General features: G+C 44.7%; 1 protein-coding gene across 5 annotated transcripts in view; it reads left to right on the top strand.

Annotated features, from left to right (window-relative positions):
• The first annotated feature begins 416 nt into the window (after positions 1-416).
• The window catches only part of WDTC1 (WD and tetratricopeptide repeats 1), a 62268-nt gene continuing 44128 nt past the window's right edge, over positions 417-18556 (top strand). For 2 of the 5 annotated variants that reach the window (XR_015052144.1, XM_085858744.1), the window contains exon 1: positions 4483-4647. Coding sequence is in view for 3 of the 5 variants with exons in the window: in XM_085858747.1 (XP_085714873.1) it covers positions 4600-4647 (48 nt within the window). In the remaining 2 variants the exon portion in view is untranslated. Of the gene's footprint in view, positions 562-1709; positions 2076-3543; positions 3782-4481; positions 4648-18556 lie in introns of those variants that run through there. The other 3 variants (XM_085858746.1, XM_085858747.1, XM_085858745.1) reach the window with 3 other exon arrangements.

Below are 18556 nucleotides of genomic sequence, written 5' to 3'. Positions count from 1 at the left end.
TTATGGGTTCATTCACAATTTGAATCGTCGAGGTGTGAATTAAATACAGTAATCAGCATGGTTACCCTGGCAACGAAACCATTGTTCAGCGAAATACCTTTGTTTTCACTCTGCTCATGGTTGAAGGGTTAGAATTCAGCATCCATCTCACAAAGGGTGATTTTACGTGTCGTTCTTCAATTGAAAACAAAAAAGGTTCCTCTTTGGTGTCTCACATGCTGCTCGAAGGGCCCGTCGATTTAATACGTACGCAAAATGCTGGCATTGTGGGGTGAGGTTTTTTTCTTGATGGAAGTGTCACGACTGTCGCACGGAGACTGATCGTCAGTGAGACGTGGACCTTTTGTGACTCGGAAATTTGTCACGTTTTTGTGACGTTTTCCAAGATCATTTGAAACCCCCCGACCCTCGTCCAACGTGATTTGGCGACGAGATTGCTTACTTGCCTCAGTCCCCCTCATGTGGTCCGTTGCAAGTGTGCGTCGCTCGACCACCGGAGGACACGGATCTCATGAGCACACACGGTGACACGACGTGGTGGGTTAAAGGTCACGAGACGAGGTACCGGTTCTGGCAATTATAAAACTGTTCTTTAATGACTTCGATAAACAGAAGTTTTATGTATGTATTGAGGGTGTGTGTGTGTGTGTGTGAGGGGGGGGGATGTGGGGGTGTGGGTGTGTGTGTGGGTGTGGGTGGGTGTGTGGGTGGATGTGTGGGTGGGTGTGTGGGCGGGTGTGTAGGTGGGGGGGGGGTGTGTGGGTGGGTGTGTGGGTGGGTGGGTGTGTGGGTGTGTGGGTGGGTGTGTGGGTGGGTGGGTGTGTGTGGGTGGGTGTGGGTGGATGTGTGGGTGGATGTGTGTGTGGGTGTGTAGGTGGGTGTGTGGGTGTGTGGGTGGGTGTGTGGGTGTGTGGGTGGGTGTGTGGGGGTGTGGGTGGGTGTGTGGGTGTGTGGGTGGGTGTGTGTGGGTGTGGGGGTGTGTGGGGGTGTGGGTGGGTGTGTGGGGGTGTGGGTGGGGGTGTGTGTGTGTGTGTGTGGGGGGAGGTGTGGGGGTGTGTGTGTGTGGGTGTGGGGGTGGGTGTGTGTGTGGGGGGTGGGTGTGTGTGTGTGGATGTGTGTGGGTGTGGGGGTGTGTGTGGGTGTGGGTGTGGGTGTGTGTGTGTGTGTGGGGGTGGGTGTGTGGGTGTGTGTGGGGGTGTAGGTGTGTGTGTGGATGTGTGTGGGTGCGTGTGTGTGGGGGAGTGTGTGGGTGGGTGGGTGTGTGTGTGGGTGTGTGTGTGGGGGTGGGTGGGTGTGGGTGTAGGTGTGTGTGTGGGGTGTGTGTGTAGGGGTGGGTGTGTGGGTTGGTGTGGGTGGGGTGTGTGTGGTGTGTGGGTGGGTGTGCGTGTGGGTGTGTGTGTGGGTGGGCGGGTGTGTGGGTGTGTAGGTGGGTGTATGTGTGGGTGTGTGTGTGGGTGGGTGTGTCTGTGGGTGTGTGGGTGGGCGTGCGTGTGTGTGTGTGTGTGTGGGGGGGTGGGGGTGTGTGTGTGAGTGTGAGTGTGTGGAGGGGTGTGTGTGTGGGTGTGTGTGGGGGTGTGTGTGGGGGTGTGTGTGTGTGGGTGTGGATGTGTGTGGGTGTGTGTGTGGGTGTTTCACAAACATACTGTGAACTCTTTTTTTTCCCCGATATTTTAACAGTCTCACGATTAAAGAATAAGATTCAGACAGAGAAACCCGAGACAGCACCATGAGCACCCCCAAATGGAGCCTCTATCGGAGTTTGCGTAATTAATGAAAGTTGACAGCGAGCGCCGCAAAGTGTCGTAAAACAACAGCGGCCTCGATTGGCCAAGCAGCGGACGGCGGTTAAATTGCCGACTATCGTGGTGCACGGCAGAGGGATTGTCCTCCATGATCTCGTCCCGCCCGAGGCTGAACATCGTATAAAGAGAGTCCATGGAGCCCCGTCCGGCCTCTTCGCCGCAGCTGCCGTAAAGCGTGTCGCGGCCCAGCTGGAGCGAGTGGTGCTAGTGTCGGCTCGGTGCTGCTGCACTCGGAAGGCTTCGCCCGGCCCTCTCATCTTGTTCCCACCTTGGGTATTTGTGATTACGATTGTGTTTGGGGTTTTCATTTGACGCCATCACGCGAATCCGGACGTCCGACGTCCCGCTCGGGTCATTAGTCCCTGTACTACTCTGTACTACTCTGTACTTTCGTGCTGTTTCCCGGTTTCGTGCTGTTTCCCGGTTTCGTGCTGTTTCCCGGTTTCGTGCTGTTTCCCGGTTTCGTGCTGTTTCCCGGTTTCGTGCTGTTTCCCGGTTTCGTGCTGTTTCCCGGTTTCGTGCTGTTTCCCGGTTTCGTGCTGTTTCCCGGTTTCGTGCTGTTTCCCGGTTTCGTGCTGTTTCCCGGTTTCGTGCTGTTTCCCGGTTTCGTGCTGTTTCCCCGTTTCGTGCTGTTTCCCCGTTTCGTGCTGTTTCCCCGTTTCGTGCTGTTTCCCGGTTTCGTGCTGTTTCCCGGTTTCGTGCTGTTTCCCGGTTTCGTGCTGTGTTTCCCGGTTTCGTGCTGTGTTTCCCGGTTTCGTGCTGTGTTTCCCGGTTTCGTGCTGTGTTTCCCGGTTTCGTGCTGTGTTTCCCGGTTTCGTGCTGTGTTTCCCGGTTTCGTGCTGTGTTTTCCGGTTTCGTGCTGTGTTTCCCGGTTTCGTGCTGTGTTTCCCGGTTTCGTGCTGTGTTTCCCGGTTTCGTGCTGTTTCCCGGTTTCGTGCTGTGTTTCCCGGTTTCGTGCTGTTTCCCGGTTTCGTGCTGTGTTTCCCGGTTTCGTGCTGTGTTTCCCGGTCCTCTTGGTTCCGTGAGGAGAGGGTCCCTCGGTGTTTATGGACCCAGGTGGACGAGCTTTGCACGTACTCGGACCTCGGAGTCCGTGTCCCCTTGACATCGTTGGCTGCGCCTTCGGTCGATGAATCATTTGTTTGAATATTTCGGTGTTTCGGTAAATATTTGTATATTTTGTGACATCGTCCCTGATTCTTTATCCTCCCAAGAGCTTTAGGGTTATAGGGTTCTTCTCGCAAGGGGAATTCGGATCAGGATAAGTGTTGTGTGTGTGTGTGGGGGGTGGGGGGGGGAGGTGGTGCTTCACCACGAAGTACGTCATCCTTTGGAAAGAACGTTAAAGGTCAGGTGCACGGGGGAAGAAGAAGAAGAACCTTTTCTTGCAAATAATACGTTGAATTCAAAAGTTCAACTTTAACCTTTTTTGTTGTTGGTTTGTGCCTTTTTAATGGTTGTGTCAAAATGTTCCAACCATCGCCGTGGTGCCTCCTTGTACTCTCTGACAAATCGTTCTTCCATGAGCCTCGACGTTTAGATAAATAAATTAATAAAGGAACCATTCAATCTCGAGTATGTTGGAAACTTTTTTCATGTACACTGTCTTGTTCTGTGATTTGTTTATTTAATTTGTTTTTTTTTTTTTCTCTGTTCCAGCTCGTTTGTTATCTCCGCAACCAAAGGTGAAGGAGGTTATGTTTTCACCCCTGTCTGTCTCTGTCTGTGTGTCTGTCTGCAGGATATCTCAAAAAGTTGTGGACGGATCCGGATGAAATTTGCTGGGCAGGTTGGGTGTGTGACGAGGATGAATTGATTCGATTTTGCTGAAGATCTGGATCTGGATCTGGATATGAGAATTATTTAATTCATAAAGTGACCACCATTGAGAGATCGGGTCAAAAACGATATGGAGCACGATATTTCAAAAGTGTATTGTGCCAGATATGTTCCCGTGGATCAGGCATTGCGTGGCGGAGGTATGCGCTCTACCGAGTGCCCTTCTAGTTAATTCTGCTTTGATGGACCTTGCATCGGTTTTGTTGCTTTCCTTGTTCTGTGACTCTAAACTTGTCATTCGAGAGTTGTTTCTCTGTTGTGAACGTTCTCAAACAGAAGGCCATTAATGTGACTCTACTCCTTTTTATCAGAGTGTTACGTCGGTGATTCTAGTCATTCGAAAAATGACCGTTTTGAACTTTTTCTCCTTTTTTAATACCCTGGAGAGAATTGGACTCCATAGATATCTGCGTCGTGTGTATGTGTACGTACTGCTACAATGTGGAGACTCGTACTAAGAGAGTCGTCATCTGTTAAAAGTGCAGAGGCCTTTTTTTTTGCTGCTTATTCCTGCAAACCGTGCCGAGCACTCGTAGATTGGTTCACTTGTGCCATTGATGAACTGTGATAACACCGTGAGAGCACTTTGCAAATGTAAGCATACTGATATGCCACAAAACCAAGTTTGGTATCCTCAGTGAAACGGCAGTACGGAAAACCCCCAAAAATCTTTACTGTATTCCTGCAGCAAGTATGAGTATTATAAGAGATTGGGGGGGGGGCGGACTCGTTATAAATCCTTCACTGATTGAATTGTTTTCACACAAGATACTCGTGTAAAATTTTGATAAACTACCTGTGATCGTTTTTTTTTTTTTTTTTTTAACCTCCCAATACCAGGTGCTGATTTGACTGCTGTGAAAGGTCCATCCGTAATGGATCGAGTTAAAGGCATTTACTCCTGAAAGCCCGGGTTTTGGATCCCGACGATTGGGTTGCAAGTGGTCCACACTTGAGCATGGATTCCTACAATGTCACCCGAGGGTTATTTAATCGCCAGATCAGAGTAAGTAATGCATTTTCACTTCAACCTTCATTGAAAGAACACCACCATCTCTATGCAGAATTGCATTATTATTATTATGACGTTTTTTTAATTTTTAACTGTGGATGTATTGTAACTATCACGGCGGTCTATCCCGCTTGCTCAGGTTAGAATCCGGTAAGTCGCTGAGCAACTACATCAATACCCCGACTCAGGATTTCTCACCAGATCCTCGCGTCCAAAGGCCGTGTTACCGTGCGCATTGAAGTCCTTGCGCCGGTCAAGTGCCGTGCCAGGGCAATCACGGGAAAGATATTATCTTTGCTGAGCTTATGAAAACCCACGTGATTTCTGGGAAGTCGAGCGGTACTAGCCCATGACCAATCGCTATCTCAAACAGTTTTTTTAATTTTTTTTTTTCTGGACTGACCAGATGAATCCAAAGGAGCAAGCAGGATGACCCAGAGACCAGGTCAGGTTCAAACCTATATTGCATAAATGCACAATTTACAAGCAGCAAACGACAAATAATTCCCCTGACCCTTGTGTAACACTCACACCCCCGGAACAGATCGGATATACACAGTCACTTAACAAAATAAATATGGGCCCGCATACTATCGACGGCTACAATGAGGGGAAGATAAGATGCCCGATCTGACCTGGTGCATGGAATTCGGATCCTGTGGAATGCGCCGCATCCCTCTAGACTAGAGGGTTGCGCTCCTGAAGGCTGTGGAGGTTGCCCCCATAACCATGGTGGATGGGTACCCCCAAATGCTCTTTTTTTTTTTTTTTAATTGTTGATGCTCAGTTGTTTGGTACCAACCACCAATGGCTGTGAGGTTCATGCCAACAACCTCCAGTGCGCTGAGATGTTAAGGTCCATCTAGAATAGCAGCACACCCGAACGTCCACGCCACATCCATTCGGAATCCATGCAGTGAGTAGTCTCACAGGTTCGTGCCCGGAATGAGTGATACATTGCCTTGTATTCCTGTGCTCGGCCACGTAACCCTGCCTTGTTTCCTTCGGGGATCGCCCCCGATTGGTGGAATTAAGTAGTGTCTGCACTTCCTGGACCAATCGATTCATCTCCTTGATTGGTGGAATTATCAAGGGGATGGGATCGTATTGTGGTGTTATTTGCATTCATCGCCCCACCCCCATCTCGACTGGTGGAATTATCGATGGGTATTAACACATTGCGATCAGATGTTTTGCCACGAACAAATGCTACGTTACGCTGAACCTGTTTTGGGACAGTTGAGGGAGCTCTTGTTGGCAAGAGTTCTTGGTGCATGAGGGTGATGAAATAAGGGGAAGAATACATGGAATGTGACTGAAAAACAGGTCTGAAAAGAAACAACATGTGAGGCTAATGTCTGTGTCTTCACACGGAGTACGATATGCTTAACCAAATAGACACTTAAGAAATAATTTGTTCTATACTATGGATTCTCCAGTCCGTAAGGATAATTTCTGTAATAGTAATATTCTGTTGCAAAGTCAGTGTCTCCAACAGCCCCCCCAAGTCACCACAAGTTTGACCCCAGTGGTAATGTGAGACACACAATACTTCAAGAACTTTTAACATGATTCGGACTTTGAGTGGCCCAGCCTGATTTTGGTGGGGATGTCGGTTTGGGCCAAATGTTCGACTTTAGTTTTGATGACGCCCTAATGTAATCACGTGGAAAGCGTTCATAACTTCAAACATTTGTAGTTGATAAATAACAAAAAAGAAATGCCATGAAAAGTTGTGCATGGCGTCAGCCCTAACCCTGCATGCTTGTGCTTAATGAAAAAAAAAATATATATATATATATATATATATATATATATATATATATATATATATATATATATATATATATATATATATATATATATATATATATATATATATGTTATGCCTTATTCACACCCATTCTTTCAACAAAGGTAACAGCAGATAGGAGAGACAGATAAGATAAAGTGGGAATTGTGGCCTTCTCAGAGGTCCAATGCCTTCTGCCTTTCATGACTGGTCAATCTCAACAAGAAGTCCCACTCCCAACAAGCTCGTCCAGCCCACTCCCTGGCCACAGAAGAACAGCGAGGTACTGAGACCTGTACAGCATGACTGAGGCAGCGCAATCCAAACAGGGTGAGTGCTGCCCAGCAAGTACTCGCCAAGAAGAAACTGTCTGTGCTTCTTCCACGTCCTCTTCCCAAGCTGTCAAGAGAAATATTTTTCTCATGCTCCACCTCTCCACTCTGATTGGTTCTGCTTGCATCCATCCATCCATCTCCGATTGGCTGCGAAACGGGTATCGGCGTGCGGTCCTGGGAAACGCATGCTTTCCACGCCTGCATGATGTGGCCAAGGACCAAGTCTGACCGTCGGCCATCATCACCGTCTGAATGAATGCAAAATAGGGGATATACAAGTTAAACTATACAAGGGGAGGACTGGGTAAAGACAAAGTGCCAGTATTGATGTATTTAGTTGTTATTAAGCAAGTGATGTCATTCCACTGGGCTTGGTCTGGGTGCCATGATTTTGCCTCTGGGCCAGAAAACTTTGTTTCCTTGTGCTATCTCTGAGCAATTGAAGTGCTCTCTACTTTCTGAAATAATGCCTTGTGTTTTGATTTGGCATCATGATTGTAAGGGGTTTATCTAGGGTAATTCCACGTAATAATGGACATGAAACATAAAATTTGAAAATGTATTTTTCAAAAGGATTTCTGTTGGACGGTGTTTAGTTAGGTCTGAATTTTCATAATTTATGCGACATTTACTCCGTGGATGATGTCACATGATTTGGCGGCCATCTTGAAAGAACTGCCTCAACGTCTTCCAACGGCAAGTCATTCTGTCTGTTCTTATTTTGTCGAAAATATGGCTATTTGATGAATGTTTTAATCCGAAGTAGTATTCGCTGATGAATATTACTGATATTGGATCAGGCTGTAACTACTCATCAACATATTTGGTCCATTTCTCTCTGTGCCTATAGATCAACATCAATGAGGCTTATACAAGCTGTTAGACAACCAAATGTTCGCTGATGTATGTAAGAGATTGTATAGCTATCATAAAATGCGCCCTAGCATTGACTATCCAATATGTGATCGTATGGGTTACGTCCGTTACAGTGAACTTTTCAAAATATTTTAACAAACAACAGACAGATCGTATCGTTGGAATATAGAAAGTATGCTAATAATGCTTAGTTTGCTTACCGTGAATGAAAGGTATACTACAAATTCGTTATTTCACAGGATTTAAGAATTGTGCTATGGCCAGTTTTAGTTGTGTCCATTTCGATGTTACGCCTCTTAAATGTTGATGTTAGCTTTAGTAGTAGACTACACAGTGGGGTTTGTACCAATATCAGAAAGCCATAGAGACTAATTACAGTATGTAATATGGCCAACCTTTTCAAAATTTCAACATTAGTGATGCAATTTTTGTCTCAATGTTTCGTCCGTTACGCTGGAATTACCCTATACCAGGGGTCGGGAACGTTTTTGACTCAGAGAGCCATGAAAGCAAAATATTTGGAAATCTGTTTCAGTGAGAGCCATATAATATATTTTAAGACTGAATTCAACTAAATGTGAGTATAATAAGCCTCTGAATTTATTATTTTAAATAATGTTGTTATAATACTCACCATTAATGGGACTTCTGGTGCTGCATGGATTTGCTGATGTCTTTGTAGTCTGGTTGGTACTTGGTGAGGTTAAGTTTCATGAAAGCGTTGAGGCTTTCAGCCGTTAGACGTGATCGTAGGTTGGACTTGTTGTTTTTAAGATGTGAGAATGACTGCTCACATGCATACGTAGATCCAAACAAGGTCAATACAGCAATACTCACACGCTGCAGTGTGAGGTATGTGACAGGAAGCGCGTTCCAAGTTTTGGTAATCAGCTCGTCTTCGGGTTGAAGTATTTTTTTTTTTTTTTCTCATTTCTGTCCACATGTGCTTGCTTGCCAACTCCGCTTTCTGTCGTGTGATTCTTTCCAAATCCTCATTCAGTGACTTGAACTTATTCACCCACATGTCTGAGGCCTTCAGGTCAGCCACTTCTGCTTCAAAATCTCTGATGGAGACACCAGGAATGTAACTCAGGTTGGCTGTGTTCAGTGAACACTCGTTTGGATGGGTGATGAACTTAAAAAGACGAGTGTGCTCACGAAATTCTCCAAAGCGTGCTTTGAATGACTGTAGGAGACTGGATGTGAAGCCAGCTAACTGATGAAGATCAAAGTTTTGAGTGGGCTCACTTGCTGTGCATGCATCTTTAAATTGTCAATTTTTCAAAATGTAGTAAATGACCTGTTTCAAGATCCATGATAAAGAGCTCCAGCTTGTTTTCAAAAGCAAACACGGCTTGTTGAAGCGATAACACTGTATTTCCAATGCCTTGCATTTTCACGTTGAGCTGGTTCAGATGTTCAGTCATATCCACGAGATAGTAAAACTTGAGGAGCCACTCAGTTTCGGCTAGCTCAGGATGCTCAATCCCTTTCATTTCAAGGAAAGTCCGGATTTCGTTCAGGCAAGCCGCAAAACGGCTAAGCACCTTCCCTCTTGACAACCAACGCACATTGCTGTGCAAAAGCAGACTGTGATAGTTATTTCCAACTTCATCCAGCAGTGTTTTAAACTGGCGAGCATTTAAGGCTCGGGCAACAATAAAGTTGATCACACGAATGACCAGCAACATCACTTCGCCAAGCTGCCCATCACACATCTGAGCACAAAGTGCCTCCTGGTGTAGAATGCAATGGAAACTTAGGATGGGTCTATTTTCATGTTCACGGAGAAGCGCCACAAATCCTTTGTTTTTCCCCACCATACACGGAGCACCATCAGTACACACTGAGATAAGTTTATCCATAGGTAGATTTTTTTTTTCTTGAGCGAACTCCATGAAAGACTTGAATAAATACTCGCCTCTTGTGGACCCTTTTATTGGCAGAACAGCAAGACTTTCTTCGCGCAGTGTATCACCAGCAGCATATCTTGCAATCACACTGAACTGCGACAAATGGCTTACGTCTGTTGACTCATCCAAAGCCAGGGAAAAGAACGGCACTGTATTTATGTCCTTGACTTGCGTTTCCTCCACTTGGTTTGCCATCATGATGGTACGATCATGAACAGCTCTTGCCGACAGAGGCATGTCTTGTATCCATTTGATTATCTTGTCTTTGTTCGGAAGATCATCAAAAAGTTCATTGGCGACATCCAGCATGAACGTTTTAGCATCCTCGCCATCTGTGAATGGTTTTCCGTTCCTCACTATTGCTAAAGATCCAGCAAAGCTGGCGGAATTATAGTCACCTTGCCGGGTCCATACGCGGAGTTGCTGCTGGCTGGCTTGCACCCTGCTCAGTAGCTCTTGGCACGCTTTCTTTCTGCCGTCTCCCGCAGGGTATTTTGATGCAAAGGTAGCATGGCGTGTGTCGAAGTGCCGCTTTATATTCGACCGTTTCATCGATGCAATTTTGTCATTGCAAATTAGACACACCACGGAACCTGCTCTCTCCACAAAGGCGAATTCTTCGGCCCATTCGTCCTGGAATGTACGATACTCCTCATCTTTTTTTCTTTTCGCCATCTTCTTCGTCGAAGGGTGAGCTTTGAGAAAATGAGAGAGAGAGGGAGAGAGGGAGATGTTGAACCAACTGAGGCTTGGCAAATAGTGAGTCTGGCTGGCCTGCGCACGGGCTTATATACTCGAGAGGTACGGCGTGGCCGGCCGACTCTGGGATGCTGTCACCTCAACGGTAGCGCGTGATTGGTCGAGATGAATTCCGCTACGCGTGTCGGCGGCGGCACGTCATTGGAGGAACCGAAATCACTAGTCGCCTCGGCCGCATGACTGGATGAAACAAAAACCACTTCAGCCAATTCGGAGGCGTTTTTTCTTCTCTCCTTCTGCCAAGTTCAGCCCTGCATGTGAATGAAGCACGGCACCATTCAAACTATAGGTAAAGCTTCCGTGAGAAATATTGGGCTTTCAAAGTTTCAAACTCCAATTTTATCTGCGAGCCAGATGCAATCATCAAAAGAGCCACACCTGGCTCGCGAGCCACACCTTCCCGACCCCTGCCCTATACCCAAGCTGGCATGGTGGCAGCAGTTTAAATAATCTCACTTTGAAGCTGAAAAGACAGATTATGGCCGTGCGGATTCATCCACCATTAAATGTCTCTGGGCTCACAGTACGTGACTGACCGGCCTGGCAACAGACAGTTTGGGTGGCACAGACATTGCAAAGCTTTCTGTAAGTGGTCTAATTATTTGTTTTTGACATGTCCATTGAGTGAGTGCCAAGATGGTAGTGCCTTACCACAACTTCAACTGTGAACTTGTTTGAAAATTGGAGGCAATACCTGCATCATACTCCGTTGCTCAACCAAAATCTTGCTCCGTTTCTTGTGGGAGGTACACCTTGCGACAAAAATTTCCGCCCTTCACAGCTTTACTGATGATGGGATTTTCCAGTCTCCATACAGCACAACATAAAGTAAACATGTTGGAATTGATGCTGGACCAAGTTGCAAATTATTGTTCCATCATGGCTTGCAATACCATTGTATAAATTTCCACTTCTATCGAGGACATATGGCAGTAATATGATTACAATACGAATTTCAGTTGAAGTGTGCTCATTTTAGATTCTTCAGATATTTACCTCGAACCTGATGACCCCAAAGGCCTTCATGAACGGCCATTGCCGTTTGTTGATTACAACCTAATGCATTATGATTGAGGCATTTCCCACCAAAGAGAGGAGGTAAAAGATGACCTTTCTCTTTCATTGGTGAACTCCTTTGTTCTCACTTGGTTAGGGCTGATGCACTCAAACTTACCTCAATCGGTTAAACGGAGGTATTGAATGGAACTTCGTTCAAACCCGAGATGTCTTGAACATTCGTATCAGGACTCGACATGATCCACACAACTGAAGATGCCAAAGTAATGCAAGCTGCTTCATATCACGCCATTGATCCCCAATGTAGACACTTTTTATCCCATAGTCTCTCTACTCTGCTCCGAAACCTCAGTCACAACGTCCACAAAAAATATCCATCACTGTATCATCAATCAAGGGACGTACAGATTGTCACTTGTTTGGTGAGGTACATACCTCCCAGAAGACCAAAGCTATATGGCCAAGACTTGACAAGTTGCCAACCTCCTTGAAAAATAGGACCACTGGACCTGTAACTTATTAGGCCCTGGCCTAATGTTGCAACCCAAATTTGGCAGTGTTCTGACTGGTGGGTCTGGAAAAGAAGATTTTTGAAGGAATTTATGGATTTTTCCCAATGATTTATTACGTCTGCCATTTTGGCATACTTTCCATCATGTGATCGGCATGACCTCCGCAATATAACATCCCTACAATTGGCCTAATGTTGTAACCCAAATTTGGACTGGTGGCTCTGGAAAAGAATTTTGAAGGAATTTACTAAGTCCACCATTTTGACCAGCTTAGTCACGTGACCGGAATGAGCTTTGCAATCCCCCATTACCAGTCAGGAGCGGAACCTTGCTGGCAATTTTCAGCCGGATCGGCCCGGCGGTTTGGCCAGAGAATTCGAAATAGGAGACGGATAGACGGACGGTGCACGATGACGATACCTTATTGGATTTTGAATTCCAGTAAGCTAAAAATCTGAGGACTCTAGGATACCGGCTCTCGAGATTCCTGGCCAGTCTGGCAGTTGACTGTTCTGGCTCAGCCTTTAGGGTTCAGGTGCATCAGTCTCCTTAGCTGGACATATTTTACACTCGTCACACAACATGTTTCCATTGACAGTGGGACCACTGGCAATATGATGAGTTCGTCAACAGCTAAGTGCTTATGCCTCGATATGAAAAAGAGATCTCGATCTGCACATCGGACTGCTATGAATCCTTTCAAAGCCTACATCTTTCCATTTTTCCAGTATTTCCTTCCACCACTGTGAATGAGAGTTTGTGACCATATCCATCTTGTTAACCACTTATATCCTGCCCTTGCTCTCTCCTCCCCGCCCCACCGTCCCTTATTTCACTAAGTCTCCCTTTATATTTGTCCTTCAACACTTCTTTTTGTGTGTCCCACCCCCCCCTCTCCAATTTCTACTGTTCTTTTCCTCCTGTTACATCCTGATCCAGTCTGTGTTCTCGCTCTCTCCATGAGACTCAACACTATATAAATAAAGAATCAGTATTCAGTGGCATAATGGTTAGAGCATACGCTCTGATTATAGGAGGTCAGCGGTTCGAACCCCAGCCGAGACGTACTGAAGACTTGAGAAAATGGGAGGTGTTACTCCCTTTGTTGACGCTCAGCAATGGATAAGTTACCAATTATGTCACTAATTTGGTGTCCACCATGCTCCGGGCCAAACCAAGGGGCATGCATAACTCACCATAATCAGCTCCTACTTCTGAGACTGCGTTCCATCGTACCAACTTTAACCAGCAATTTTTGATTTCATTTTCATTTATAGTTAAGAGTTTTGTTGCTCATCAGTGTACCAACAGATGGGCTGTGTTCATGTAACGGAATTGAAAGTAGGATTTATTTTATTTTTCTTATTTTTATATTTTTAATATAATCTAATTGCAAGTGCAAATAAATATCCAAAGAACTGAGCAGCTTGGCCATCGGTGATCAATGGAGAAGGCGACGAACCTAAACCTGGTTATTGCGTTTGTGGTGTGCACTTTATTTCTGGTAATTATCGTGTAAATTATAACGTTTATAACCCGGGAAAACTCTCGACTATAACATGCATATTAATAATGTGCCTGGATGTATTCGGGCTTTATTTTTGTTTGTGATTCGAAGTTGCAGTGATCGACAGCATCGTACAGAATTCAATGTGTGGGATTTAACCAAATTAGTTTGTAATGAATGGGAGTGAAGTGCAAGTCAGTAAAACGTGGCCATGCTTTCCAGTTGGAAGTTGTCAATGTTCTTAATTTGCCAAAAGTTTCTTCATCTGGAAAAGGAAAGGACAGACATCTATCAATTTACAGTAGATGTTGTCTTTACATTTAGGTGAATGAGATGTATGGGAGATGAAACATTCATATTTTTTGTGACGAAAAAAGTGAGAAATATGTCTGGTCTTATATCTACACATTATATTTGTAAACAGCTTGGTTTCACGCAAACTAGTACATTACCCATAGGGTAATTGCATCACCCTCCCTCCCCTCCTCCCCTCCTCCCCCTAATAGTCACACACACACACACGCCAGAAGTGAAGGTTTGAAGGAGGATGGGATTGGAGTGGCCATGGTTAAGGGGCCCACTGGGATGTGTAGACTGGGAAAATGAAATGTGTACGGCTCTGTGATGTGAGAGTCGGGGCGGTGCTGTGAGGTCGACCGTGGTGATGCGTCAATCATGGCGCTGGGAAATTCTGGGGTATCAACACCGACGGCAGATGTCAGCCCTGGGAATGAAGGTGGAGAAAAGTGAGCAGAGTGTGCTTCTGTGTGACTTGTGCACAATCCAGAGTCTTTGGCGAGCCCCGGGGATGAGCCGGCCTTCAGTCGAACAGGAGGAGGTGATGAAGACTTGGCTCAGGGAAACTGGAACTTTTTATGTTGATACAAAAGAGACAGTATCTCGAGCAAAGAGTCGCAGGCCCCTTATAGGGGAAGCCCTATGGCTGTGCGCCACTCCGAGGAGCAGGAAAGTGCGCTGAAAAAATCATGACTGCACCTTCTCAAGTGAGGAAAAAAACATCACCTTGCAAAGAGACATGATTATGCAACAAAGCAAGAAGCTGTGAAGGTGCTAACAATGCCTCTACCATCAAAGACAACACAAGAGATGAAAATTACAAATGGAAACTTGGATTGTTGAGAAGGAGATGATCCTCCAATGCAGAATGCATTCCATACATTAAGGCATGGGAGAGGAAAGGTAAGGGTAACTGGTTCAGGAACCAGCTGAAAAAAAATCGAAATTGGCTGCTTGGGTGGAGAGAATCCCCCTTGATAAATTTGAGGTTTTTTTTTTTCCAACATTTAAAAGATAGCTAGATAGAAAGATAGAAGAGAAGAAATTGCATCGAGAGCAAGGCAACAAGTGCAAAGAGATGAGAGTGAGGGCAGCCAAGTGCTCGCTTGAAGGTGAAGAGAGTGATGGTAGAGATTTGGCCAAGGTGGCACAAGAAGAAGTTTTAGCTGTGCAACGAGACAGGAACCCAAACCTTGACATAGAGCCGGTTCAAAGGCAGCAAAGAAAGTGTGGCAAAAGGAAAAAAGGAAGGTGTCTCCATGAAAGAAAGGCAAACCAATTCAGAGGCGAGGACCAGGGGACTCGGGCACAGATGAAGGGGAATAGAGTGGAAAAGGCAGATGATGGGAAGAAAGATGAGGGTGAAGATGATGATGAAGAAGTTGGCCAAAAAAATAGAAGAGATAAAACTAAGAGAGACCAAAACTCCATCACAAAGAAAATAAACAGACAAATCTTGGTGAGGTGGACCCAATCATTCAATCAGAAAAATGATTTCAAAATCGTCCACCTTGAAAGAAAGCGATATCGTGTGTTTCTATTCACAGCAGCACCATTCATTCAAGAAAATGTAACTGGCAAACAGCACCAGAAGAGGAAAAAACCAGGCCCTACAAATAGAAGCCAAATCCCACCATGGAAACATTGGAGACACAAAGAGAGCAATTGGGGAAGGAAGTAGGTCAGATACAACAGTTCAGGAAAGTAAACAGAAGCCCAAAACAACAAAAAAAGAATCTAAAGAAGAAAAAACACAAATAACCAAATCTAAGCCAAAAACATGGAGTGCTTTGGTGCTGAAAAACTCAAAATAGAACTGATAACAAGGAAGATGAAAAAAAATATGAGGAAGCAAACACCAGGAGAAAACAAAACCACATGTTTGAGAGTAACCTGAAGAGATTCTACCGTGAATTAGGGAAACAAAAGCAGAATGTGTCGATTCTCTCCTGAAAAAGGAAAGCTAGAAAAATTCTGGAAAGGAATTTTTGAAGATCGAAAGGAACATAACAAGGAAGCAGAATGGAACCCAGACTTGGGAAAGAAGAAGCAACATCTAGAGGAAATGCCCCCCAGTGATTATTTATGAAGAAAAAAAAAATAGAAAACAACTTCAACTCGAGGGGGAGCACTCGGTAGAGTACGAAACCTGACGTTGCCAATTCTGCTGGGTCACTAAAGTGAACCTGATATCCTATTCATTGTAGGTCAAAACGGATCAGACTCGATTGAACCACGATTGAATAAACTAAACTAGATCGACGCGCATGTAGAAATTGCAAAATAAACATTGAAATTTTTTTGAAAAAAAAGTTGCAAAATTTGGAATTTTTTTCCTCCAACAAATTTTTTTTTGGGGGGGGGGGGTTGGAAAACACTTAAAACATGTAGAAATGCAAAAAAAAATTCAAATTTTTGTCAAATAAAATCGCATTTTTTGGGGGTTGGAAATCACTTAAAACATGTAGAAATGCAAAAACAAAAATTCGAATATTTTTTCAAAATGGCCACCATAGCGGCCATATTGGACTTTGAACCAAGTCCAAAATCTAATGGCATGATCCTTGGACCATACCTACCCCCCCCCCCACCAAGTTTCGTCGAAATCCGTCCAGGAGTTTTTCCGTAATACTGTTCACAAACAAACAGACAGGGGTGAAAACGGTAACCTCCGTCCATCTTCGATGGCGGAGGTTAAAAATGCCATACTTTGTAAACCCAGGCCCAGATAGGATTCCAAACTTGTGGCTAAAACAACTTGATGCTCTCCACAATCACTACGCTAGGACATTCAACAAACTAATCCAAGAGGAAAAGGCAGTGGATGAGTGGATCCGAGAAGGAAACGCATTTCTCATCCGAAAATCTGAAGAAACCCAACTTCCTCACAAATACCAGCCAATAACATGCCTCCCAACAACATTCAAACTTATAATAAAAATCATTAGAGATATGATGTACTATCACCGAACGCAACAAGGTTTGGAAGCAGAACAAAAGGGATGTAAGAGAGGTTGGACAGAGTGGGGATCGACAAAGAAGGCTCATTGGAATGGCTAAGAGGTCAGCTCATCTGGAATGGAGAACAAATCATAATGAATGCTCAAGATCAAGGACACTACACCAATGGATTTACAAAGATGGCAGGACTGAACCAGATGGATAAGTGTAGGTTCTGCAAGATAAACAAATTACGAGCCATCTGCTTTCGGGATGCAAAAAAACGATTATCAGAACAACATTTCACATTACAGCACAACAAAGTATGCAAAGTGATTCCATTTCATCATCTCAGTTCCAGAAAACTCGTGGAAACACGAACCAAGGACGTCATGCTCACGTACAACTTGATAATCCCATCGAGCGTGAACATAGAAAACGAAGCCTTCCAACCGGACATCATTCTCAGGAACAAAAAGGAAGAGACAGCATTGCTGATTGAGATATCGGTACCCAGCAATTTTGGCTTAAATAATGCAGAAATCAAGAAAATGACGAAATACTTGGACCTCAAAAATGATATCAAGAGATAATGGAAGCTCAGCATCAGAATTGCATCAGTGATAATGGGAGCAACAGGAATAATGAAGAACCTCACAGATTTTGAAAACCATCCCCGGGAATATTACCACAAATTAACTACAATTGGAAGCAGTCTGGGGTTCGTTTGGTGACGATCCAAGAGCCCTTGGAACAAAACTCTGAGAAGAACAAAGATTAACAGCTTTGTCCATGAACTGTGATTCCTTATCAAAGTGAAGGTGGTTACTTTGCGTCGTGGGAGAACTTTGTTCCATCTCCTCAAACCCTCAAATGGACACACACACACACACACACACACACACACACACACACACACACACACACACACACACACACACACACACACACACACACACACACACACACACACACACACACACACACACACACACACACACACACACACACACACCAACTGCATCACAAATACTGGCCAATGACCTTTCTGCCAACAACATACAAATTTTTAACAGAAAAAAATGTACCACCACCTAACCCAACAATGAGGCTTTGAGACAACACAGAAGGGATGTAAGAGAGGATGTTACAGAACAATAGACCACTTGCTACTAAACAAGGCCGTACTGGAAAACTGCAATACGAGAAGAACCAAATTTTCAACAGCCTGGATAGACGATAAAAAAAGCTTTTGACATCATCCCGCATAAAGTGTGTGTAAATGTACAAGATAAATCCCCAAATAATCAAGCTGATTGAGAAAGCCATGGATTTATGGAATACCACACTAATCCTGCAGCACTCTGAAGCAAAGATCGAAATACCAGAGTGAGGATACGACGTGGGATCTTCTAATGAGATGGCCTTTCTTCCCTCCTGTTTTGCCCGACTCTGGATCCACTAAGTAACCTCATTAATGAGCAAGGACACGGTTACACCCTAACATCCAATAAAACAATGTCCAAAGAAATAAGCGTGACACATCTACTGTGCATGGATAATTTAAAACTCTTTGCGCTAAATGACAAATAATTTGCAGAACAACTCGAATTGGTAAAACGATAATCTGATGACATCCAAATGGAATTTGGCCTCAATAAGTGTGCCAAGTGCACATTTGTGCTCGGTCGACCAACAAAAACAGACTACATGAAAATCGACTGATGCAACAATACAGGAGTGAGACAAAGAAGCATCTAACAAGGAGCATATGGAGTAGAAGTGGGCTACCAAATTTGTCATGAAAAAATGCGCCAAATCATTACCAGAAAACACCAGCATGGAACGAGGCTGATCCTGAAAAACATACCTCTCTCCAAGGAACAAATTCAAAGCTATAAGCCGACTAGCAGAATCAGTGTTCCAATACAGTTCCGGAATAGTAAACTGATCAC

Source organism: Eptatretus burgeri, chromosome 16 (assembly GCF_056783735.1).
Source record: "Eptatretus burgeri isolate ZD-2024b chromosome 16, Ebu_testis_v1, whole genome shotgun sequence".
NCBI lineage: Eukaryota > Metazoa > Chordata > Myxini > Myxiniformes > Myxinidae > Eptatretus > Eptatretus burgeri.
This window is presented reverse-complemented; position numbering and strand designations above follow the sequence as displayed.